This window comes from Siphateles boraxobius, unplaced genomic scaffold, assembly GCF_051911475.1.
Source record: "Siphateles boraxobius isolate OS27281-9 unplaced genomic scaffold, OSU_SipBor_1 3, whole genome shotgun sequence".
Lineage (NCBI taxonomy): Eukaryota > Metazoa > Chordata > Actinopteri > Cypriniformes > Leuciscidae > Siphateles > Siphateles boraxobius.
This window is the reverse complement of record NW_027508919.1, coordinates 13,185,774-13,212,854: the sequence shown is the minus strand read 5'-3', so window position 1 is coordinate 13,212,854 and position 27,081 is coordinate 13,185,774. Positions and strand designations below refer to the sequence as shown.

At 37.6% G+C, this 27,081-nt stretch overlaps 2 protein-coding genes and 1 long non-coding RNA gene across 4 annotated transcripts in view; 1 reads left to right on the top strand and 2 right to left on the bottom strand.

The window, feature by feature from the left end:
• Positions 1-217: 217 nt before the first annotated feature.
• Positions 218-14,046, bottom strand: btk (Bruton agammaglobulinemia tyrosine kinase). Of its 2 annotated transcripts, none has more exons than XM_077247863.1 (18): positions 13,830-14,046; positions 7,722-7,877; positions 7,343-7,447; positions 6,139-6,220; positions 5,822-5,950; positions 5,008-5,072; positions 4,722-4,912; positions 3,860-3,922; positions 3,673-3,727; positions 3,320-3,402; positions 2,941-3,068; positions 2,785-2,859; positions 2,369-2,540; positions 1,587-1,803; positions 1,439-1,503; positions 1,235-1,353; positions 989-1,146; positions 218-870 (listed from the first exon to the last, which is right to left on the bottom strand). In XM_077247863.1, exons 2-18 carry the CDS (start codon positions 7,860-7,862, stop codon positions 802-804), a joined length of 1,917 nt encoding a protein of 638 aa, XP_077103978.1. In that variant the 5' UTR covers positions 7,863-7,877; positions 13,830-14,046; the 3' UTR covers positions 218-801. The 2 variants fall into 2 exon arrangements, with proteins under 2 accessions (XP_077103978.1, XP_077103979.1); XM_077247864.1 differs by lacking the exon at positions 13,830-14,046 and adding an exon at positions 10,149-10,356.
• Positions 14,047-15,064: 1,018 nt separating this feature from the next.
• On the bottom strand, positions 15,065-26,166 carry gla (galactosidase, alpha). Its single transcript, XM_077247918.1, has 7 exons — positions 25,929-26,166; positions 18,900-19,074; positions 18,110-18,287; positions 17,936-18,027; positions 16,273-16,434; positions 15,949-16,146; positions 15,065-15,835 (listed from the first exon to the last, which is right to left on the bottom strand). The coding sequence occupies exons 1-7, from the start codon at positions 26,093-26,095 to the stop codon at positions 15,560-15,562; spliced, it is 1,248 nt and encodes a 415-aa protein (XP_077104033.1). The 5' UTR covers positions 26,096-26,166; the 3' UTR covers positions 15,065-15,559.
• Positions 26,163-27,081, top strand: part of LOC143756986 (uncharacterized) — a 21,625-nt gene continuing 20,706 nt past the window's right edge. The window contains exon 1 of the long non-coding RNA XR_013210364.1: positions 26,163-26,231. This is a non-coding gene — a long non-coding RNA (uncharacterized LOC143756986). The remainder of the gene's footprint in view (positions 26,232-27,081) is intronic.

The window sequence follows — 27,081 nt, the reverse complement described above, 5'->3', positions numbered from 1 at the left end:
TACTGTGGAAATTAATGTTGGAGGTTAGTTTGGACCAGACGGGGAGAGATAAGACCATTTATACTAATTTAATGTAGAAAACTTTTCATTAAAATTTAGTTTGAATGTAAAATAATCGTCACTCTTAATTAAGTGTTTACTGCCATTAATGGTGACAAATAGATGTAATTTGAATAGGAATAAAAGAGTATGACTAAAATCAGTGGAGCCAGAGGAATACTGGAAACTGCTCTCGTTTTATTCAGTACACAGATGAAAAAGAGAAAAAGTTTAGTCTTCAATTAAATATTCATCAGATTTCAACCACCGGAGATAATGTGATTTGAATAAAAAAATATTTACACTACAAACCTGGAAGATTTCTAGAGATTGTTTTACTAAAGTTTAGCTACTTCTATATTTTTGTATATCAATACATAGCCACAGTCATTATGTACAATACAGTCCTACATATTTATTGTTGTTTATGCTGGTTATTATAAATAATTGGAATAATATTAAAGATAGCTTTTGATTTATATATGAAACTGAGGGGAGGTTTATAGACTAAATACAACATAGCTTGTAAGACTGCAATGTTAAATGAGAAATCACATTCCGATCTCCTTTTTTTTTCTTGCAACATTTTAAACTCAAACAAAATGATCAAAGACATGTGTAATACAGCATTCACATTATTGGGTTCTTAGTTGAAAGTAATTAATTAAGGAGGTTATTCAAGACAAGTTACATAATGATTCTTTCAATTGCATATGGTGGACTGTATCCTTAATGTTCAAGGGTGCACAGTAGTTATGTCGATCACATATTGAAAAGCAAATCCTTGATGGTCACGACAAGATCTACGAACGTGGGGCGCTCATCTGGTCTCTACAAAAAAGAGAGGGTTTAAACTTTAACAAATTACCTTTTTCATGTTTAAATTTGCATTAATAGATAACAGTTTTAATTCACAAAATGTTTTGACTATTAGTATAAAGCTGTGTACCTCATGCCAGCAGCTGTTCATAATGGAAAAAACTTTGTCATTGGCCATTTGTGGGCGATAAAGCCGGTGACCAGCAGAAACCTTCTCTACTATCTCTGTGTTGTTCCACCGATCATAAGGCATTCTGCCCAGAGTGTAAACCTCCCACATCAAAACACCTGTCAGACAAATCACAAAAGAGAAAATGAAACAGTTGGTTTGACAAAAGGTAAAGTTATCCTGGAAATGCAGTGGTAAGTGACGCACCAAATGCCCAAATATCTGACTTGCTGCTGAACTTGCAGTAAAGGAGGACTTCAGGAGGCGACCAGCGCACAGGGAACTTTGAACCAGCAGAGCTGGTGTATTCATCATCCAGAACATACCTGTATGAACAGCAATGATTACTATGCAGAGAGAAAGTATGGCAAATTGTGCTTAAATAGTGTTGTCCGCCATGCATTCAATTACCTTGACAATCCAAAATCAGTCACTTTAATGGTTCCATTTGAGTCTACTAAACAGTTCCGAGCAGCCTATGAGAAAAAAAAAAACATTTTGGAAATTTTAATGGTAAAATATCTCTTCCAGTTGAGGAATATTTTTGTGTTACACGAACCAGGTCTCTGTGGATGTACTGATTGGCCTCTAAGTAGGCCATGCCCTCGCTGACATCTTTACACATCTCAAGGAGAAGAATACTGGAGGGGTGCTGCAGGTCATCTCGTAAGTAATTCAGCAGACATCCATTGGCAAGATATTCTGTGACTATATAAATGGGTCGTTGTTTTGTGGAGACGCCATAGAGCTGGACCAGGTTTTCGTGACAGAGTTTCCTAGTGTTATAAAGCAGAAAATTATTATAGAGAAATAAACATGAATAAAAAACAGGAAATAAACACTGATAATGAATAATCAAGTGTATTAACAACTTTAATCACAATCACAGATGGACAAACAGTACTGTTCAAAATTAAAGTTTTTGAAAGAATCTCTTACACTTACCAAGGCTGAATTTATTTAATCAAAAATACAGTAAAAAGAGTAATATTGTGGAATATTATTACAATTTAATACTGTGTGAATATATTTTAAAATTGTAATATTTTAAAACATTTATTCCTGTGATGGCAAATCTGAATTTTCAGCATCATGTGTCACATGATTCTTCAGAAATCATTATAACATGTTGATTCAGTGCTCAAGAAACATTTCTTATTATAATCAATGTTAAAAACAGTTGTGCTGCTCAATATTTTCCCAGGATTCTTTAATGAATAGAAAGTTGAAAAGAACGTCCTTCATGTAAAATCCTTGCTGAATGATAATAATCAATAAAAAAATAAAAAAAAATAAAAAAATGTATTGACCCCAAACTTTTGAACAGTAGTTTCTACTTACATCATGACCTTGGCCTCCTCTATGAAGTCATCCTCTGACATTGAGCCCTCTTTGACCATTTTAATGGCCACGTCATGACGGCCTTGCCATTTCCCATACTTGACCACTCCAAACTGACCATTGCCAAGTTCTCTGATAAATGTAAGTTGACGGGGGTCAATCTCCCAACCTCCTGGAATGAAAAGTAGAGGGTAATTTTAGCAAGTTGTTTTAATCAACACCATTAAGAACTCTTGAAACTATACAGCCAAATATTTACACTTATAAGTTTACATTTGTATACTCAGCAGATGCATTTATCCAAAGCATTATATTCAAGGTATGCATTTTTATCAGTTCATGCATTCCCTAGGAATCAAATGTATGACCTTGTTTAGTGCCATGTTAGTGCCATGCTCTAACAAATATAAACTCACCATAACCCAGACCAGCAGTGCAGGGAGCGTTCTGAGCCCGATTTGACACAATGTATTTTAGTCTGCTCACTAGTCCTAAAACAGACATATTTGCTTCGATTAAATACATTTAGAGCCATCATTTGTCATTGTGTATTCACATGCGAGTAGATTTACCTGCTGCGTTGTGCTGGTGGTAATTAATAAGTTCTGGGATATTGCAAAAGTTGTGTTTCTCTGCTAGATAGAACTGGCCTTCTGCAGTGACGCATATGTTGTAGTGTCTGCAACTGCCAACAGTCTCCCTGGAGAAAGACCAGAAATGAAGTTCAATCACTTGGGATTCAAGTCAAACCTTAAAATCTGTTTCACAAAGAATTTGAGTGAGCAACAATGCAGTACCGTGACAATTAATACAGTGTGAAACTTGAACTGCGAAAGGACTTATCCTAGTTTTGCATGGATAGATTTACATCTCTCTTCCGTAGGGTCAGTGTTCCACTTTCATTTTGATAAGTTAACCTGTGAAACAAACGTGTAGCTTGATCGAACTCACCCACCAGCCTTGGAGAACACAGAGACAGTGTACTTTCCAGTGAATTTGCCAGAGTCTCTCACCAAGAAACCGCCATCTTTATTCTGTTTTTTTTTAATGAAAGATAATATTTCAGAACACGTACTGTACATTAAACAAATATAGGCTATATACTGAATTCAAGTCAGTGTGCCAATGTTTATAATCATTTCAATGTAAAAAAAACAACAACAACAAGTGGTAGGCTACATTTAATCCGAATTCAACCAACAAAATATATGTAAGAAACATAGCTTTTTATTACAATCATACAGTTTTTTTTTCTTTTTGATGATGCTAAATCAATTATGTTTTTGATTGCCACCATTCCTTACTTCTGTTTTCAGTAAATTCTCTGCCTGGCTGCGGTTGATGTTCTTGCAGTACCAACTACAAGATAGATAGGAAATAATCTGTTAAAATGTGGTTGAACTGTGTTTATAAGGTTCTAAATTGTTCACCTTTTCTAACTAGTGTAGAAAGCTGTAGTTGTCCTACATGTTTTGTTTAATGTATACTTACTCATATTTCTCCAGTCCATTCAAGGCCTGAGCGATGTAGTTACTTGGGATGTAGCCTTCATTTCTGTAAACATTGTAGGAGATCAGTAATGCTTTTCGTATCTAAGAGAACACAGTCCTGATTGCACAGCTAGTTCCACCTGACTACCTATCGCCCACAGCCTGTAAAAGTTTCCCCAGATATGCAAATAATTCGACAGCAGTTCATGTGTTTATCAAATACATTCTCCATTAGCACATTTAGACAATCTTGATGTCTACAACAGACATATCATGCATTACAACCAAAAACAAATATACTAAAATGTATTTGAAATACATTTATTTTATACTAAGTATACTACAAATACATTTACATATGTATGTATTTAATATAAATACCCTGCAATTTTACTTTTGGCATGCTAAATTGATATACTTAAAGTCTGCTAAATTGGAACAACTAATTTTGAACTTAATGCACTTCAGTTATCCAGAAATAGTACTAAAGATATACTTATACATACTATTCCAAGTATACTTTGGTACACTTTAAATATTTTATTGTATCATTATAATGAAATATTGAAATATTTTGTTTAATGACTGATATTTTACAGAGATCATACTATCCTTACTAATAGTGATATTAAACATTTTAGGCTTAATATTAAGAAATGTGCATTGTGCAATAAAAAAAGTACTCCAAATAAAGTTTAATTAATTAATAATATTTATATCAGTTAGTCTCAAGCAATATGTGAGTAAATATGTTAATGGATTTGTAGTATAGTTAGTATGAAAAAAATGTATTTTAAATACATTTTGGTAAAGGGATTTTTCACTATGGTAGTCATATACTAATTCATTTTGCAGTCTCTTACCCATATCTATCTCTGGCTTTAAACCAATTGGGATCGTTGATTTCTAAGAGTGTGTACTCCTCATCTTTTCTCAGCTCTAGGTCATGGGGAGTCACTGGTGTATACTCATATTCAGCTATAACAGTCATGCCCACACTGAAGCCTGGGGGGAGCATGGGTGGTTGGGGGGGCAGAGGCCTGGGTGGCTTTTCCTAAAGCAGGACAGTAACACAGATCATTTCTAAAGGATAAATCTGATGGTACATTATTCATATATTATCACTGACTGGATAGACTGGTAACTGACCTCCTCAGGTGTTGGTGGAAGAGGCTTTCTGGAATCACGATTCTTGGAACCTCTTTTGAAAACCCCTTAGAAGAAGGGAAAGAAATATTGACATGCATTGAATAAATATAAATTCAGTTAAATTAGCATTAACTATTAATTAACTATTTGCGATTGGAAATCGAAAAGAATCTTTATTGTGTCACTATGATATGTTGTTCAGGTAAACTCTCTGAGTAGCCTACTTTTAGGAAATAAATGTTTGGAAGAAAGACCATTACATTGCCAAATGATGAGCTAATTTAGAGGTGGTGTAAATGCAAAACAATAATTGGCCTTACAGGGATAGTTCACCCAGAAAATGAAAATTCTGTCATCATTTACTTACTCTCATGTCATTCCAAACCTGCATGACTTTCTTTCTTCTGTGTAGCACAAAATATATTTTGAGTAATATCATTGTGTTTTTCATTTTTGTCCATACAATAGAATTACTGTAATTACGAGATGACAACACGTGACGTTTTACTCTGAGCTGAGCTCAAAAGCATCGTGAGCAGAGACCATTGGTGGCATTGGTTCTACGATCTAGGCCTACGACACTTTTGAGAAACACACCCCAGACTGGTTGTGCTATGTTTTTGATTCATTTAGAATAACTGGCTTGTAAGAGTCATTCACTGGGGATCGGACTACACTGGTCATGCTGAGCAGTTTTGCGCTGTAGATTCAGTAGTTTCTGATGTAACTGTTTACGGACCCGAACGTTCTGAACTTTATTGTTGAAGTGTGGCAGCAGTGTTCTAATTTATTTTCACACTTTAGTTTTACAGACCTCCATTTTTGGTCTCCAGCACCCTGCAGCCCATGGCCTGCTTCACCTCCTGCTGGCAACACTTCCACATGCCATCTTCCCAGAAGCACGGGTGGTACTTTTGGATCAGGTCCTTGTTGAACCGCACCACTTTAAGACAGGTACATTGGAAACCATTTACATTAAATAAACACAGTTTTGCATATGACTTGAATGTTGTGTTATGGGAAACATTCATACTTTTCTCTTTATCTTTTCTATAATGTAGTCCACATAAAGTTGGCTCACTAATTTGAATGGACTTTGTGATAATGACTTAAAATAAATAGGCTACTGACCACTTTTTAGTTCATGTATCCAGTGTTTGCGAATTTGATCTGACTTTGCAAATATATAAAGGGGGCCTTCATCATAGATTATCTGTGAGAGAAAAGAAAAATACATCACAATACAGTCATATAGGCTATGACTTTGGCCTATAGGTGAACTGTTGCATTTCAACTTAATGTACTATTGCCAAATATTTCCTTTCTTTTGTAGCTTAAAGGTATAATTCACCCCTAAAATGAAAATTCCGTTATCATTTACTCACCCTCAAGTTGTTTCAAGTTGTACCTGTAAGAATTTCTTTCTTCTGCTGAAGACAAAGGAAGATATTTTGAAGAATATCGGTAATCAAACCGTTGATGGGCCCCGTTGACTTCCATAGCATGGGGGGGAAAATACTATGGAAGTCAATGGTGCCCCACAACTGTTTGGTTATATACTTTCAAAATATCTTCTCTTGTGTTCAGCAGAAGAAAGAACTTTATACAGGCTTTGAACAACAATCTAAGGGTGAGTAAATGATGACAGAATGTTCATTTTGGGTAAACTATCCCTTTAATTTACTGTACAGTTGTTTATTGCACCTAGTTTATTTTTAGTGCTATTTTTTAAAGGTAGCAAAGTAGACATACAGGTGTTTATCAAAAGTAACTTTATATAAAGATATAAATACATATAGCTCATAATTTTAAGAGTTAATCTGAAAACTGAAAACCACAAAATGTTGTTGCCTGACATTCATTTCCTGGTGCCCTTTCTGTTTGTCGGTGGTCTTAAGATGGAAAACGTACTTTTTGTGCTTAAGTTGCTGAAGCTAGCTAGCCTTTTGTCTACCTATCAGTTTTACAGTCAGCACCTGTTGAAATATGTTGTTCCTCTGATTTCAGACTTTGAAGAGAAAAGGTTTCTCTTCTGCTCCATTACTCTTAGCCTCTTATCATGGTTGAAATCCTGAGCAGTGGTTCTTCTTGCACTCTATCAGCTCAGTACTGTTTAGATGTTGTTAGCGCATATATTTACTACACAGTTAATGCTGAAACTTTTAGTACAGATACAGCAATTTCAAATTAAAAAGGAAGACAAGATTATATTAAATATATTAATGAGGGAAGTGGAAGAACTTTTCACATGACCAAAGTAGAGTTCCCATTGAAGTTGGTGAACAATAATGTGTAGTCTTGAATGGTTTTAAATGTCTTAGTATTTTTGACCCACCTGAAATGGGAAGAGTCGGTCAGGAGGTGCGCTGTCTTCTGGTAAAACAATCTCCACACATTTGATCTTTTCAATGTCCACATAACCCTTCAGGCTTTTCCTCTTCTAAACAGTCAGTAGGATTATGATATTAAAAAGATAAAAATCGCAACAAATAATTAATATATATATATATATTAAAGTCACAATGTAGCGGAAGTAGCGTCAGATCGTTTCTTCCATATTGTGACGTACATCCAAGTGAAATGGATTATTGAAAATAAGATTAATAAGATGCATTTTGGAAATAGATAGAGTGAATTTCCAATTCATGTCAAAATAAAGAGTTATTTTCCTAACATCTACTGTTATGGTAAGAAAATGTCAAATGCATAAATACCCCTTTTTCGACGTCATAGTCGTAGTAGGATATTTTGTCCTGAGTGAGTACAAACAGCCTTTCTTTGAAGTTTAAAGGTGAGGTCTTCTTCTTCTGCTGGGACCGTTTTATGAAAATCTCCTCCAGAATGCTGTCTGGCATGTTAATTTTTTTAATCTGTGTGAATTTAGGGGGAAAAAACAAACTGTTATGTTGAACATACATTGAACAAAATTATAAATGCCACACTTTTGTTTTTGCCCCCATTTTTCTATGACTTTTTCTATGTACACAAAAGGCCTATTTCTCTCAAATATTGTTCACAAATCTGTCTAAATCTGTGTTAGTGAGCACTTCTCCTTTGCTGAGATAATCCATCCACCTCACAGGTGTGGCATTTCAAGATGCTGATTAGACAGCATGATTATTGCACAGGTGTGCCTTAGGCTGGCCACAATAAAAGGCCACTCTAAAATGTGCAGTTTTATCACACAGCACAATGCCACAGATGTTGCAAGTTTTGAGGGAGTGTGCAATTGGCATGCTGACTGCAGGAATGTCCACCAGAGTTGTTGCCCGTGAATTGAATGTTCATTTCTCTACCATAAGCCGTCTCCAAAGGCGTTTCAGAGAATTTGGCAGTACACCCAACCGGCCTCACAACCGCAGACCACGTGTAACCACACCAGCCCAGGACCTACACATCCAGCATCTTCACCTCCAAGATAGTCTGAGACCAGCCAGCTGGACAGCTGCTGCAACAATCGGTTTGCATAACCAAAGAATTTCTGCACAAACTGTCAGAAACCGTCTCAGGGAAGCTCATATGCATGCTTGTCATCCTCATCGGGGTCTCGACTGCAGTTCGTCATCGTAACTGACTTGAGTAGGGAAATGCTCACATTCGATGGCATCTGGCACTTTGGAGAGGTGTTCTCTTCACGGATGAATCCCGGTTTTCACTGTACAGTGCAGATGGCAGACAGCATGTATGGCGTCCTGTGGGTGAGTGGTTTGCTGATGTCAACGTTGTGGATCAAGTAGCCCATGGTGGGGGGGGGGGGGGGGGGTTATGGTATGGGCAGGCGTATGTTATGGACAATGAACACATTTTATTGATGGCATTTTGAATGTACAGAGATGCCGTGACGAGATCCTGAGGCCCATTGTTGTGCCATTCATCCACGACCATCACTTCATGTTGCAGCATGATAATGCACGGCCCCATGTTGCAAGGACTTGACACAATTCCTGGAAGCTGAAAACATCCCAGTTCTTGCATGGCCAGCATACTTCCTGGACATATCACCCATTGAGCATGTTTGGGATGCTCTGGATCGGCGTATACGACAGCGTGTTCCAGGTCCTGCCAATATCCAGCAACTTCCCACAGCCATTGAAGAGGAGTGGACCAACATTTCAATAAACACAAAACGAAAGTAAAAGACAGCAGCCCCTCACGGACAACTGCTGTCATATATAACAAAATAAGACACAAGTCCATGCCTGTCCTCTCTCGCTCTTCACTGTCGTCGCTCCTCCTTTTATGCTTCCGCTCCTCCGTGAGAGGTATGGGACCGGTGCGTCGCGCAGGTGTCGCTCATCCGTAATCAGGCCACCGGCCTCACACCGCTCGCTCACAGCCCTCTGCCTCATCATGCTCACCACATTAATTTATTTTTATGTCCCCTGCAGTCAAACCACTCTGCTTTCACATGTTAATATCCAACTTTTAATATCTAATTGTAGCACTTATGCTACATCCAGTTTTCCAACAGATCTGTACAATGATTTTGCTTGTCTAAAGCTAAAGGTGGATCTAATTAGAACTGGTTTGCATGAGCCCTCCTGTCAGTGTCAATGACATCCTTTGTTGCCAATATTTCCTCCTGTAGATGATGACTGCTTCTTCCTGCTCTGATCTAAGCTGTGAACCTACAACCACATGCATCATGTACTTTTCTACAAACTAAAACTAAACATTCACATCCTTCTCTCCCAAAGGCCTGCGTCATAGCTTAATGGAATAGCAAGAGGTCTTGGGAACAATATTCTTATTCAGTATTGAAGTTTGAAATATTTATATAGGTAGTACAAAACAAATACATCGCACTACTTTTTGACATTCATCCATAACATAGACAACATCATAAGGGCCCCATTGAATCCAGTAAATGGATGAGAAAGAATGTGTTAAGGGAAAAAAGCATTTGTTAATCATTGAATGACCTTGTTGATGAACTTTTTAACTGAATACAGCTTTTAAGTTTGCACTACAATCACTAACCTAATGTAACTTCACACATTTACATGAATCAATAAAGATTAGCCTCTACAAGGTTGCCTGGTTTTTGCTTAAAACCTTTTTAATATCCTTATATCTTGTATTCTGATTAAATGTGCCATAAATAACACATTTTACTCCAGAGAAGCATTTGGTAAAGTTACCTGTATCTCTGTGTCCTTTAAAACATCTCAGTTAGTTCTGTTCATCACTTTCAGTGCCTCTGCAATAAGCTTTTCTCACATAGCTGTTAAATGCTGAGTCGTCTGTGCTCTGTGGTAGAGAAACTAAACTGCCTTTTTTTAAACACCATGCAAGCATTTCCTGGTTTCTTCTTCTGCCACCAACACCGCCTTTTGACACCTTCAAAAGCTTGTCATAAAAGGTTTATGATCAAAAAAATGTATAGTATGTGACAAATACGAACATCACTGGCACTTTATAACTTTATATTTGAGTCAATACTCTATCTTAATAATGCACTATTAAAATAGCACAAGCATCTGCTGCTGTATTAAACACACTCTACAGCTGGGTGATAATGGTGTGGGTTTGGTGTCGGCTTAGTATGTCAGGACTGCAGTGCACAAGTATTGGTTATAGCAGCCTTGTTTAGCCACATCATTGTGCCTTATGAAGACCTGAGGGTCGAAACGTTTTGCTATTAATACATTAATTTGAAGCAGCTATTTTCAGTGTGCGGACTTCACGCTTCTTTTTTCCTTTATGTTACTTAGTTGTCCTGCACCTGAGCCCAATCTGGGTGTTTGGAATGTGCACACCAGTTTTGTATTTTATATAGCAGCCTTGTTTACCATGAAAACTTGACAACTTTTTCAAAGGGCAATGACTTATAAGACTTCACACAGGGAAGTTGCATCAATGTTGATCTGTGATACAGAGGAAGGGGAAACAGTTCGTATCGGCATCAGTAAGCAGTACGAGTCAGATAATTACTGTTAAGCTTGTCTCTGTTTCACATCAGGGTTTTTTTTCCAGGCAGATGTTGCACAAGTGTAACTATTGTTGATTTAACCTATACTGCTTAAAAATACCATATAAAATAAAAAATAAAATACTTTTCATTGAAAGTGATGTTGAGCAACAGGAACCTTCTAGAGTGTCCTGCGACTGTAAGGTTCCTGAATGATAAAAATGCAAGCAAGGCTCATGTTGTTTGTGGGAAGGAACAGGGCAAAAGATAGTCTGCCACATTAGACCACAATGTATCTACACCTCTGTGGATCCAATGGTTCATATTTTGTTTATTCACTTGGCTTATTTAAACTCAAATGCAACATTTAGTTATTTTAAGCAATGTTATGCTTATTTTTTTCCAATTAATTTGTATAGCTTTTTTACAATACAGATTGTTATGAAGCAGCTTTACAGGAAAATAATGATCAATGATGAGGACAGAATTCAATTCAAATAGTGTGATTATTCAGCTGAAGTCACTTCAGTGTTGATTCAGTTCAGTTCAATTACTGGAAAACTTAATATCAACCATAAGCAGCTACATAAGACAGTAGTGTCGTTATTCACTTTGAGTCAGTTCAGTGTTAATTCAATTCAGTTCAGCTCTGAAGAAAACAGGGGTCTTCATCCAATTTTCTATATATCCTAATCATTTTATTAACAACATGTATTCATTATTTCAATGAGTTCATTGTATCTGCCTTAAAAGTAAAAGAAATGTGCTATATAAAACTTGTCTAATACATTGTCTAAATTAATACAATGTTAGCTAACTGCGTGATTTGTATATGTACATTTCTGAAAACCATTACTTGGACACAGTCACCTCTGATATCTAAACTGTAATGTAGACATGCATTTTCTGTAAAGCTGCTTTGAAATTATATGTTTTGTGGAAATCGCTATACAATTAGATGTAAATTGAATTGAATCCATCTCAATGCAGTTCAAGTTTTGTTCTTATCCAATTGTCAAATCAAAGCATTTAGGTTTAACAAATGAAAAACTTAACAATAATTTGAAATTAAATATAAAACATAGCCTACTAAATGTCCAAAATGATGATGAATGACATTAGAATATGACTGTAAATGTAATTCGATGGAATTTGAATTTGCATCTGTGCAAAGCATATAGATGTTAGATATTTTCTGACTGCATTTCCCACAAAGGCGAAGAATGGTCATTTGTTTAAATGTTAGTTATGAATATTACAGTGTTAAAAACAGGATTATATCCACTACAAACAATGAAGAGGATTCCCTCAAATTATTAGAATAATTATTGATAAATATGAGTTTTTAATTACAAATTTGGTCCGTCACAAATTAGTCCCCCCATATTTTCCATGTTTGGCTACATTCTTGCTAAAACTGGAACATTCTGTCGGAAAGAGGTGACAGCGCATGTCTCCAAAATAAAAACACTAGCCTGATTCTTTTTCTGTTCGTATTTGGTCACTTGTTTTGGATTTCACTCTGAATAAAAGCATCTGCTATGAAGAAATATAAATGCATAAAAGCTGCATCCTATAAATAACCCTCATTAATAATGTTATCAACCCTTTAAATGTCTTTAAATCACTGTGGTATATGCTGTGGTATATATACCAATTTAATGTGTGATTAGTTTCACTATCAACTCTTTTTATATTAATGCATATCATCTTTTATTGTGAGGTAAATGCACTATTGATTCTCAAAACAAGTCCCTTATTTCGCCCTTGTGCAAGATTTGTAAGCAGGATCCATTTAATTAGGAATGTTGCTTAAACCCCTTTATAAAAATTATCAACAAATATTATGTGGAATTTTAAATATTGATGACTGTGAACAAATTCCTGATGTGAAATTATTTATATTTTTTTATTGTTTTATAAACAACAACAACATATACTGTACTGATAACTGTAATATTCTTGTTAAGTTATAATCTTTTTTTTTTACTCAAGCATGATTTTTTTTGTAGATGTATTTTTTAAAAATGTAATCATAATATTATTATGATGGTAACACTTTAGAATAAGGTTTCATTTATTAACATTAGTTAAGTACATCAATTAACAAGAATGAACAATACTTCTACAGCTGATTTACTGATACATTATTAAAATAAAAAGTTGTATTTGTTAACATTAGATAATACACTGAACTAACATGAACAAACAATGAATAGTTGCACTTTTTTAACTAATGTTAACAAAGATTAATAAATACTATAACAAATATATTGCTCATTGTTAGTTCATATTGGTTAATACATTAACTAATGTTAACAAATGAGACCATATTGTAAAGTATTACCATTATTATTGTTAAAGAACGTTGATTTACTTGCATAGATCAGTAAAGTTAAACAATAATAATTATTTAAGGTGCAAACAGCATTGCACAGAAAAGGAAGAGGAGCTAAAATAGATTAGTTAAGCCAATTTAAGACACCATCATGGAGTGTCCCTCCTCCATTACATTGTACTTAAAATCTCAAGTTCCTTTTTATTTAATAACTTAGGGTTAGGTTAAGCCAAGATTAGGACTAAGTTCAATTAGGATATTTAAGTAGCTTTTATAAACATGCCTTAGATAAAAGCATTACTGGTTACTACAGCATTACATCTTGAGACAAAACAATGGCACTGACATATTTTAATTACTTTCAGTTAAAACAGTTACAACTTGCATTTTACTCTATCTGTGAAACTGGGCATTCATTTGTTTGCTTTGGTTGCTTTGAAAAGTCTCTTTCTATCTTTTCAAGCAACAACATTACTCAACACCTGACCAGTCACAATTAATGGCAAATTACACAATCTTACTCTTTGACAGAGGAACAGTTTTCGGCTAATAAAGAAACCTTAGATATCTTACCTAAGTTGTGTTTTATCCACTGTGATCTGGCACCAGGATGAAACCAGTCAGACTGAGTGCAGGATATTAAACTGGACTGTGAATATGATCAACATTGGACAAAACTCCACCCAACCACAGGACTCTTGCTACTCAGTTCCCCTTTTGCTTCCTGCTCATTTTCATACTGTCGCTCATGCAGGGCTGCTGTTAACACTTTCACGCAGTCTGTTTATACTCGAGTATGCTGCATAACTGATCTGTTCACAACTCTGATAATCACTTTGAGAAGGCTGAATCAGATTGATACAAAGCCTGCTAGACTCTTTAGAAGAATAAGAGAATTACAGATGGTTTCTAAATTGTTATAGCACCAAATATTCACAAAGAAAGTACATGAAATTGGGATGGTTTGAATGTTATATTTTTTTAAATTGTTATATAAATTGTTTTTACCAATAAAATAAGTTAATGTACATAATGGCTTCATTTTAGTGGACACCTTAGTTTTGCACTCACATGTCAACCATTCATAAACAAAATCCATAATTCCAAAAAACATTTAGGTGATTTTTGGTCATATGCCACAATACCAATTTATGCAGGTGTGGTGGACAGGAATGAACCTCATGACCCACTTGTCAAACAAGTCATGTGACTCCAAAACACATGGTGGTGCTATAACATAATGTATTCATGAACTATAGCAAATGAAATTTGTTATATTTGTGATTTGGTAAACGTTATTTATCTTTGTTATTAAAACACAAATTCATTAGTAATTGGAAAGACATTGAGCTATTTTTAAAATAAATTGAACATTTTGGTGTTTTAACCTATTTTTTGTTTAAATACATTTTGTTGTATAAATGTCAGTAAGATATTGTGTGCATTTATGAAGAATCAATTGAGATTTTCAACAAAATGTGAACATAATTGTGTTTATGATGAAATTAGCCTCAGTGAGTCAAAAGTATTGACCCATTTTGTTCCAACGATGCTTAAAATGTAATTTCCGCCACAGAAAGTTTTCAAACACAACACATCATTTATGATCATTTGACATTTGTTGGTACAGAAAATCTTGTTACTGGCCAACTTGTGTTTTATGCCAGTCTGACCAGTGTTTGTAAGAACATGCGAATCAGATTAGGATATATATATATAAACTGAAGTACAGCTTCAGAAACCTACTGATTATTATATTAAGTGTAGTGTGCTTATCAGATAATAGTAATGCAAAAGTACCACTGATATTTGCACAGATGCTTTATTTGATTCACAGCAATTGCATGCATTTCAGAACAAGCCCTAAGCTGCCAAATGATTTGTTAAAATCCCTGAGGTTCTTTTTGCATGTTAAATTGACAGTGCAACCCATAAACACATTGTAAGTCTTCAATATGATGTAGAACAGATCATGGGTGAACGAGACAATGTTTCTGCAGTACAGTTCCATTTCTAGTGAACCGAAACCATAGATACCAATACAGGTGTGTAAAGTATAAACTCTGCGGGTGTTAGAGCATTGTGCATTGTTTGTTTTAAAGTACAGCAAATTATATAACTATATATTTTTTATTTCAATTCCTTAATGTGCACTTAAAAAATAAAATAAAACATGGATTCTATAGCTGTATTCAAAAGGAAAAAATTCTAAATAAAAAATATCAGGAAGTTTAACTCGATCAAACTAGTGCAATAGTAAATTTTCTACGTTTCAAAACTGTTCTGCTTTGCAAATCATCTCTTCATGTATAGCTTTTGATAGCGTTGACAGTGAGAAGTGTCGTGCCTGTAGGATTGACTTGGACCATCACATTTGACAAGAGATTATGAACACCCATTTCCTGGTACATGGGCAGGATCTGCGTTACGTTGCACTTCGGATTGCAGAGCTGCAAACTAGGCAGCGTCGCCACAGAAATGGTAAATCGGCGTGGACCACCAATCTCCTGTCTATTCATCACTGCCACGGCCAGCCTGTTGCCAGACAAGGGCCGTTCCCACACCTCAAAACTATCAGCCTGTGAACAGGGAATAAAATGCATTCCAGCTAAGCTTACAGACAGATACCGTAATGAAACAAATGGTAGGTTAAGACCGTAATTTGGTACTAAAGTGGGCTAAGATGTTTTACCTTTAATGTACGATAGCCCTGCTTGCCCAGAGGGTCCTGGTTAATGGCAATGATGTATTTGTTCTGCAGTAGTTCTTTGGCTTTGGGACAGATGTTTCGCAGGTCGTTGGACATCAGAAGCGGGGCAGCCATGATAGCCCACAAGGACATCTGAGTCTGCTGCTGATCGTGGCTCAGGCCGAAGTTCCCTATGATCAGCTTGAGGCATCATAACCAGAAATATGATATGATTTAAAGTTGTTCACACTGAGTTTATTTTAAATGACCATTGTAAACTTGTGATTGTGATTTAACAGTAAAATGATCAGATGACATGCTTCATACCATGTCAGGGTCATTCCATCCACCTGGTCCTGCCACTGGGACCAGGATCTTCTGATGATCAGCCGTCCAGTCCAGGATGCCTGTCACACTTGTCCACTGGTCATACACATCTCCATAGTTACGCCAGTGGTTACAGGTCTTGCGAATTGCTTCATAGTCAGGCTGAAATATAAGATACAGAAAACACTTTTCAATTGTAACAGAGACAGGGGTGTGCCAACTGCCCCAAAGATGTTTCAAACAGTAGCAGCACCACTGCTCTGAATATACTGGCAGATGGAGGCAAAAAAATGAAGTGCCGTGATGATGAAGTCAAAAGTTCAGTGTTTATTCCAATAAGTGACAAACTAAGGTTTTCCAATAGAGTGCAAATGGTATTTACAGTGAAAATCCAAAAAGACAAAACAAACAAAAATAAAATAAACTGTTCAAAGTTATTCGTAAACAAACTTTTGGCTATGCCAATAAATTGACCCAAAACAGAGCAACAACTACAAACCAACTCACTCTATGAGCTTCCTAACAACACTGAGAGGCCCTACTTGGACCAAACCATTTAGTAATTAAAGGTAATACAGAAATTTTAGAAAGACAAAAAAATAAATAATAATAATAATTAACAGTAACAAAGAGATAAACTGTTAGAATAATGGAACAATATATAAACATTGGAAACAAAACAAACTCAATTAATTATTAATGTTTAACAACATTTAACGAAGAATCAAACAGAACACCAATCTCCCCCTCACACATAAGAACAATTAACTGTGCCTTCTATTGGCGGGAAAGAGATATTCAAAAATGGTGGCAGTTACTGTGACAAGGTTTCATCTGTTTGGTATGGGAAAATGTTCCAGTATGTAAGTATTACAATTTCTATTATGCAAGTGGTTAATTAAAAACAATAAACGTTTAAAATGGTAACCAGTCTTGTTTGAGTTCTTAACACAATCAACATAGTGAAATTAATGACTTCATTAATGTTAAACTTAAGAAAAAGGACATGGTGAGGACAGGAACAACATTAAACAACACACAATCAGTCACAGACACATATCTGCGTTAACTGGTGCTAAAATTGGCGTAAAACAGATAATGTGTTATGTTAGTATGAAAAGTGTATGTAGGCTATGCATAGTATGTTCTCAGTCCAGTGTCATAAGAGTCCTTTTACACAATAAGAGTCTCTAGTCACAGAGCCTCACTGTGACATCTACTAAGCAATATTTAAGAAAATGAATTCTACTTTATGAAGCATTATTTGAATCTAATTACAAACATGCTAGTTTATTCTATTTAAAAGGATAGTCCAACCAAAATGTAAACTTATTTCATTATTTACTCCTTATGTCGTTCCAAACCTGTATGACTTTCTATCTTCCTCAGAAATAAAAAATATTTTAAAGAATGTTCGTAACGTGTGTTTCGGTTCCCTTTGACTTCCATTTTATGGATATAAAAATAAAATGAGGGTCAATGGGATCTTAAACTGTATGGTTATCAACATTACTCAAAATATCTTCTGAGTCAGTTGCACAGAAGAAACAAAATCGTACAAATCTTGAATGACATGATTTTGACATGACATGAATGACATGAGCAATGTTGTGAAAGTAAAAAGTTACTTCATCTTTTATTAAAATATCTCCATGTGTCTCACCTGTTGGTGTTGCCACTCATATAATGGCCATTCACAGGAGTATACAATACTTCTGCCTGTCTGGTTTAGAGCTCTCGACATGTTCATATAACCTAAGAAACATCCAAATTGTGTAATACAACAAAGAATTTCTTAGTAAAACAAAATTTTTTTTTTTGTTGCAAATCCACGTACCTTCTCCCAGCTGATGCCAGTCAGGCATGAAACATCCGTCAAATTTTAACAGATCCACACCCCAGTCTGCAAAGGTTTTAGCATCAATATTATAGTAACCTAAACTCCCAGGGTAGCCTGCACATGTGTTTGTGCCAACATCTGCATATACTCCCAGCTTCAGACCTTTGGCATGGACCTGAGAACACAATAAAGCTTTTTAAATATACATTCACCTTACAATTTATATTACATTAAGACAGAATTGAGTTTTACTGTGATAAAAGCAAGACAACAGTAGGGGGCGATATATAACTGACAAAAAGATTTGGAGCAGCCAAGTAATGGCATATTGCTTAATGACAACTAAATCTAAATATAGTTATTGCCCTATGGAAAGTTAAGTGTATGTTATTTCACCTTTGAGATGACATTTTGTGTGGATATGAAGGCATTAAAGGGATAAAATTGCCAAGTACATAATCATAAAAATTGCCATATATGTAACCATGTAGGCATGTAAGCTTTTTTTCTGCCACAAACACCAAATTTATTAATTTATAATTTTAATATTTATTAAATTAGTTTAATTAAGCAGAATATCAGTGAAGCTTCTTTTGACCGGAGCCTTCAAGACATCTTCGAAGGTGATTTAATGCTTTGTGTGGACAATATATGAAATATTTTACTTTCCACTGAAAATCATTAAGAGTTTACATGACATAAGGGCTAGTAGATGAAAAAAATGCCACATGTGAGCCAGATGCAGCCTCTTCTAGACTTTTATGATGCATTGCCAACATATACCCACATAATCAGCCAACTTTTTGATCCCACTGGGAAACCTCTTTGGGTCGGCCTGAAGACGCCCCTGAGCGTCCCTCTCATGCGAGGGCCAGCAATCATCAATGCACACAAACTCATATCCAGCCTCCTTCCATCCTTCCTTCACCATCACATCTGCCATCTCCATGAAAAGCTCCTCTCTGCCAGGACACACAAGGGCATTAGGAAGAGGGTAACATGGTTGAACATCTGTCCACTGTATGGGTCAGATTGTCTGCGTGTGCAAGTGTGAAAACAGCATCTGTTCTAAACTACTCTATGAGACCCATAAATGCCCTTTGCCCTCTTGAGTGCAGAATGAGAAGATGTATAAAAAAATGATCTTACATCACATGCCTTAGCTGTCTTGACACTCATGTGGCATCAGTATTCAGGTATCTAGTTTTCTTCCTCCTCATTCTCTTAGTCTCCATGTAATTCTATAATTCAATAATACCATTTTAAGCTAGTCTGACGTCGTCATACTCAGAATCTAGTCAGAATGAGTCTGATACTACTCCATTGGGCTGTGATTATGGGGCGTGTTTCAACTGAACCAAGAAAATGCCTCTGCACTCAATTGGATCGACAAATGCCTTGATCGCGGTTCTCTGTTTCTCTTTTAAAATGAATGCACTGTCTACATATTCTATAACAGACTGAATCTACACATCTAAATTCTCCAGCGGAAGCCATTCTTTGTTTTGAAAGAATTCAACCCAAGCGCTCTTTGCTGACGTGGATGATTACGGTACTGTTGATCATCGTATCAAGCCCACCCTGACAATTTGATTGGTTCGAACAGCTCTGGTTCGGGCATACTTGCTTCTCAACGGATCAAATCCAGACCGAACTTCCCAAGGGGGTAATCCATCAGCCGGAAACTGAAGCCTCCCTGGGGGCCGCCATTGTAGCAGACCATCACCTGCTGTTAGCATTTCATTGACTCCCATTCATTTTGGCGTCACTTTGACAGTGAATAACTTTACATCTGAGGTGTCCAAAGACTTAATTTGTCCATTATTTATTTCTAAAGAAACACGACAATGTATAAAAGGCTCCATTACTTTATATCTTACGTTATGGCCCCATAGAAGCCATTTTGGTAAAAATAGGCTAATGATTGTGTCATAACCACGCGACTCTCTGTCGCACAGTAGATAAATTACCGTATAGACAGGAGGAGAAGCTCGCAGGCAATCTTTTACTGTCTGAGGCAATTGAGGGGACATAGAGGCATAAAGTCAAGGGAGTCCATAAAAGCAACGGGACAAAATATTTCAACAACATTTTTGAGGAAGTGGAAATAATTTGGTATGTGGCACAGCTACTAGAAGATTTAATAATTTGGTTTTACGTCACATCTACGTCGTCAAGCTCAGTTTGAGCCTGCGCAGTACGCTCAGCCATAAGGAAGTGAGTGCTTCTAATGGGCTTCACGTTTCTCCGTTGAAATCAAGGGGGTCGCTGTGTCCATTTCTTTTACTCTCTATGGAAATTCCCGACCTCAAATGTTGTGGGCGGGGCTAAATTAAGGCTAATTTTATGCATTAAAAAATCTACTATATTACATAACTATTTTAAAGGATTCTTGATTCCTTAGCACCACAGGAGCATTTAAAATAAACAAATAAAAAGGCACAAAGGTAGTTAAAACTTTATTTCATTTTTTATTTTAAAGGTGACCAGTCACCAGACCTGTCAGTCACAATGCACTTTCTAACACATTCACATAATTTTTGTTTATAACAACTATGAACATTGGGCCTAATAACCATTTACCTGGTGATTCTCCTTTTTTGTCTTTATTGTTTTTTTTAAACTTCCTCATCCAAAAACTACTGTAGCAGAATCATGATACTGTGATATAGCCTAATTCCATAGCATAGTCTGACATATGGTACTGAATGATTTCCATATTCATATAGAGACCATATATTAGAATACATACTAAATAAAATACTTTTCAGTAGGCTATGTGGGTCATTCCTGGGATTCGGTAATATTTCAGTCCCCTAGATCTTTGAAAGTGGTGGTTCACCAAAATGAAATGTTAAAAGCTTTTCACAATACTTTGGTATGTCCTTTATAATGAATACAAATAATTATTGTATTTAAATAATTTTTATCATTAAAAAAATCTTATTTCTGTCTTACAGCAAGCATTTTGTCATGTCCCTGAGGTTCTTCGCTGAATTTGTACTTTGAAAATAATAAATAAAATGTGCACAGTGTCTATAATTTTCAGCAATAATGCAAGTATTTATTTGTTTTCTTTGCTTTAAAAAAAAAAAAAAGTCTGAACGTCAGTCTGAACTCAACCCCGTCACGCCAACCATTCTACGCCCATAATAATTTAGACTCCACCCATATGTGACACCATTCACAGGGAGTTGCATCATTCAGCTCTCTTCAACAGCATGGTGCAGAAGAAGGTGGGTGATATCACACTTTTTATTAATTTTTTGAGGTGTATTATAGTCAGGGAGGGTACTGTCAGGCTTAACAACTCAACCCCATCACATACAATTAAGATGGAAAATGATGACTTCACAAAATTTTATTTTAATCCATAAAAATCTAAAATATACTTATTTCATTGGCTGCCATGTGGCTCGCTCTTCTACACCACATTAAGAGCAGTGGCCATTTTGAGCAAAAAAAACTCAACCCCATCACAATAACCCCGCCATATATGTCATTGTTTCGGGGTTGTAAACTTTGTGACAGGGTTGAGTTATTCACTTAATTTAATCAATGATTTCAATATAAAAGTTTAATTTCAGTAAATATATTGTTACCAACTCATATTTTAACTCATATTTTTGTTATAGATAAAATATTTGATGACATTTTTCCACTTAAACTTCAATAGGCATCCTAGTCAGAAATGGCACCCACATCAACAGCAGAGAGGCAAAGGCAGTTTTGTGCACGCAGAGATGCTGACCCAGAAAAAAGGGCACAGTACCTTGAGAGAGAGAAGCAGAGATGGAGAAGGAATGTTGAGGCAGGAAAGAAAAAAACAATTGGTGACCTAAGTGAGAGAGCACAGCGCCAGAGGCGGGGAAAACTGGGAAAACCGGGGAAAACCTCTTTTCCACGAGATATTGAAGCCAAAAATTATCCTTAATTTTGAATGAATGTAAAACGGCGTTGCGGCAGCATGCAGACATAGGCAAGACGGCTCGCGTGCCTATTGACTGTCCTGCGGCAGCTGCAGCAGCCTATCGAGAGAGGCCCTGCGTGATGCCATATCCAATGGGGGCGCCTCGCGCCCACTACGTCACCTTCCGCCTGAGCGGGCGTGGCCTGGACCTATATAGCTCGATGGGCTGATATAATCTGGTTTTTCATCGCCGAAGCGATCCAGAGCGTGTTGCAGGCACGGCAAAGATACACAGTACTCGTTCCCTCTTCTAGAGAGAACAGAGGTTACGTTAGTAACCGAGTATGTTCTCTTACGAGAGGTTCTCTCGTACTGCGCAATATCTTACGCTAGGGGAACACAGTGTAAAACGCAGTGCGTGCTGGGTTCCAACACCAAAGTCCCAAGGGCAGTAGCCCGGGGCTCATAATCACCATAGACTCACAGAGAGTCAGGGAAGAGAGGCTAGAAGCATCATTCCCAATAAGTTAGCGTCCTAAGGGAGCTAATCACATCAACAGTGATCCATACAGTCAGGGTGAAAAATTCGGCCTGAACTGTGTAAAGGTATGGGTCTTATTCTGCCCATAGAGTAACTTTATTAATCAGCGAGCGGTGCTCAAGCGGTTGTAGTATTCTGAGCCGAGCAACCAGGCAGACAATACTAATTTTACACCGAAAGTAGTTTAGCCTGTAAGGCGGGAACCTCTAGGTTATAAAACCTTATAAATGTAGACGGGGAGGCCCAGCCTGCCGCCATACAGATATCCTGTAAGGTAATCCCGCTAGACCAAGCCCACGACGAGGCCATGCCTCTTGTGGAGTGCGCTCTAACACCTAAAGGACACTCCAAGCCTTTAGATGTGTATGCCAGCGCTATGGCATCAACTATCCATCTGAATAGACTCTGTTTCGATGCGGCTAGTCCCTTACCACGTCCGCTGAACAAAACGAAGAACTGCTCAGTCTGTCTGAAAACAGACGAGCGAGACACATAAGCTCTTAACGCCCTGACTGGACAAAGGAAGCTCGCATCCCTTTCCTCGTTGTAAACCAGTAGGGCAGACAAGGAAATAACCTGAGCCCTGAATGGTGTGTTGAGGGATTTAGGCACGTATCCGTGTCTTGGTTTGAGTATGACTTTCGAGTCATTTGCCCCAAATTCCATACACGTCGCGCTCACTGAGAGCGCTTGTAAATCCCCTATGCGCTTCACTGAAGCAAGAGCCATAAGAAACACTGTCTTGAATGACAGATGTTTCATGTCTGACGACTGGATTGGCTCGAACGGGGCACCTTTCATGGCTTCCAAAACCGTGGAAAGGTCCCACATGGGGACTGAGGGGGGTCTGGGAGGATTCTGCCCTTATCCAGTAGCTCTTGAAGGAAGGAGAGCACTTCCGTAATCCCGCAGTCTAGGGGTGAACAGCCTCGGGCTTTGTACCAGCCAGAAAACACAGACCATTTCGAGGAATAGAGCCGTCTAGTATATGGCGCTCTAGCCTGCGTGATCGTGTTTAACACTCCCTCTGGGAGGTTTGCGGGAACCTGTTGATGGCCCATGCGTGCAGGGACCACAGTTCCGGGCGAGGATGCCAAATCGAGCCCTTGGCCTGAGGGAGGAGGTCTTTCCTCATCGGTACTGGCCATGGGGCAGTGCTGGTCAGCTGCATCAGGACTGGAAACCAGGCCTGGTTTTTCCAGAGCGGAGCCAAAAGTAGCACCGAGCATCCTTTTTCCCTGATTTGTTCCAATACCTGAGGCAGGAGTGAGACGGGGGGAAAAGCATAGAGTGGTCAGCGGGGCCAGACATGGGACAGCGCATCCCTGCTCTTGGAGAAAAACTCCGGACATTTCTGGACAGTCTGTCTGGTCCCAAATTCAGGTGACCAGTCACATGTGCTTCTCTCAGTGAGCGCAGATTGTGCTGAGCCCAGACCAGAAGGCCTTCCGTCAGCCTGTAGAGGTTTCGGGACCTGACGCCACCCTGGTGATTTATGTAGGCCACCACTGACATGTTGTCCGAGCGGACCAAGATGTGGTGACCTTTTATTTGGGGACAAAAACGCCTCAGCACGTTGTCGACTGCCATCATTTCTAGACAGTTTATGTGTAGGAGCTTATGTGTAGGAGCTTCTCTCGTTCTGACCACTGGCCACAGAACGGTATGCCCTCGAGCAGCGCTCCCCATCCCGAGGTGGACGCATCCGTGGACACCACTTTCACACTCGAGGAAGTCCCCAGGTTTACACCTGACTGGTACCAGTCGCTCGCTCTCCAAGGTTTCAGAGCTGTAACGCATTTCTGATCGACCTTGAGGCGAAATAGACCGGAGGCCCATGCCCGAGGTGATACTCACGCTTTTATCCATAGCTGCAGCGGGCGCATGCGAAGCAGACCCAACTGAAGTACTGATGATGCTGAGGCCATGAGACCCAGCATTTTCTGAAACCGTCTGATAGTGACGCAGCGGAAGGATTTCGTGATGCGCTGAACGTTCAGTCTGCGCTCTGGCAACAGTCGCCCTGTCATAGACAGCGAGTCCAGTTCTGTGCCCAGAAAGAAATTCTCTGACTGGGAGACAGCGAACTTGTCGCCCAATTGACTTTGAGACCTATATTCTCGAGGTATTTGAGTAATATGGTCCTGTGTTCTATGAGCTCTGATTGTGAACGAGCTAGAATCAGCCAATCGTCCAAGTAGTTCAAAACTCGCATGCCCCGTAGTTTCAGGGGTGCGAGAGCCGTGTCCATGCACATCGTAAATGTACGGGGTGCTAGGGACAGACCGAACGGTAGGACTGTGTATTGATATGCCTGCCCCTCAAAGGCGAATCTCAAAAATCGCCTGTGACTATTTGTATTTGGAAATACGCGTCATTCAGATCTATTGACATAGTCCCCTTGGCAAATCTGCGCGAGGATTTTCCTGGTCGTGAGCATTCTGAACTTTTATCTGCTGCAGTTTTGTTTTATGTTCCAGCACTGAGGAATGTTTTAGACACTATAGTGAATTTACCTATTGTGCCCATTTGATAAAAGGTTCTGTTTGTACCGACCGTACTGTCTGCAGTAGTTTTCTTTGTTTAAATTCTCACTGCAGTTCATATAAAGTAAAAACGAAAAAATTAAATATGACTATGTCTTTATTACATGGTTGCCTAAAATAAAATAGTGTTTTGTTTGAGTCTCAAAGAGGGATTTTCGTATTAAACAAATACAAATTAAAAGTAGGCCAATGTGTCCTTTCAACCCTGTTACAGTATTCAACCCCATCACAGTATTCTCAACCCTGTCACATTAATATTTTTGGAAAATAAAATAATTTTTTTTTTAAAAGACAATTAAAAATTTGAGCATTTCTTGCTGATTACCACCCGACATGTTAAGGGCTAACAAAGTAAAATTGTGGTTTTAGTGAAACATCTAATTTTTTTTTCTTACTAATATAAAGAGACCACGGACAAACAATTTGGATATTTGTAACTTCCATCACATACAAATGTGAAAATTGTCATAAATGTTACATTTGAAGTCATTGAATTGGTATGAGGGACACATGAGCAGTAGGTAGATGTTTGTTTTATAACAAGTTTTGTGTAAAATCCTGTTTAAACTAATTAAATTTGGTCCGTTACGGGGTTGAGAATAAAAGGATCAAATCTGAAAAAAACTGAAAATAATAAAAAGCCTTTAATGCCTGAGATGGGAAAATATGATTTTTGAAGGTTTGATATGTACATAATAATGTGGGGTATTTAGAAATGTAATCATATGTAGTTCAAAAATTAAAAAAGTCCAAGTTGAAATATTACCCAATCCCAGGAATGACCCATGTACATTTGCAGTCATCAGGTCACGCGCTCACCTAATGCAGTTCTGAGGATCCGCATCACAGTCGATGTTGCACATAAATCTCTCCCAATGTAACCAGCCCATGGTCGGAGTTAACGCCAGGCCATTATTCAGCGCCAAAGCAGGGACTAATAAAGACACAAGCCCGACAAAGACAATATTTGATTTTGAGACACGCATGTTGGTTTGCGCTGATGAATGACTGCATCTAACAACCAGCTAACAACAGATTGTTCTTCCGTGTTCACGCCGGGTCAGTCAGGTCAGGTGCAAACATGACGTCACACGCACGCTCCCAGCAAAACAAATCACAAAGGTATGTATGATTTCATTTCTTTGCGCTCTATTGGATTGTGATAGTGTTTTGTCTTTTACAAACTATGATAAATTAAAATACCCGCAATTATCTGAGTACTGAGGAGTTAAACGTATTAAGTTTTGACTTCTCCTCTAACATCTGTTGCACTTGTCTCAAACGCTGATGTAATATCTCAGTAGTTTAGAGATATACTACTTGTCTTTAAACTGTGTAAAATACTGTCAAGTACAATTGTGTGTTGTGTAGGGGTGAGTTGTGATGCTAATTGAAAACATTTTAAGTATGATTTTATTATAGAAATCATAATTTGTTAAAACAGTTATTACCACCCAATTTTATACCATCTGTGGGTCCAGAAGAGGTCAGTGTTACATGTCAGTCATGATATTTCATTTTTTTTTTTATGTTATTAATCAAATTAAACAAGAGAACCTTCAATTCAGTTGGTTCCGTTATACTGTCATTAAACATCTATCAACATGATCACAAACTAAAAAAAGTTTGACAGAATGTTACAATTCACCCTATGTTACAACACTCCGGTTTCTTACATTAGGCTATTCGTTGCATTTATGTAGTACGGCTGCATCAAAAATCGTGTTTTGTCTTAGTAGGTATAATATTTGAACTTACTTTGCGGCCGTTAAAAAAGTATGTTCTAAATAGTATGAATGTAGGCCTAATTCCTACGTACTACATCCACCATGTTGTCTCTATCATGTGACCAACCAGCGTCAGTTGCATCACTTCACCTCCATTCATAAATCCTCTTCCGTGGCCTCATGGGATAGTTAAGTGTCCATCGAATGCGCACTTCAGAATCTCGCAAGAAGTAGTAGGTTATCCA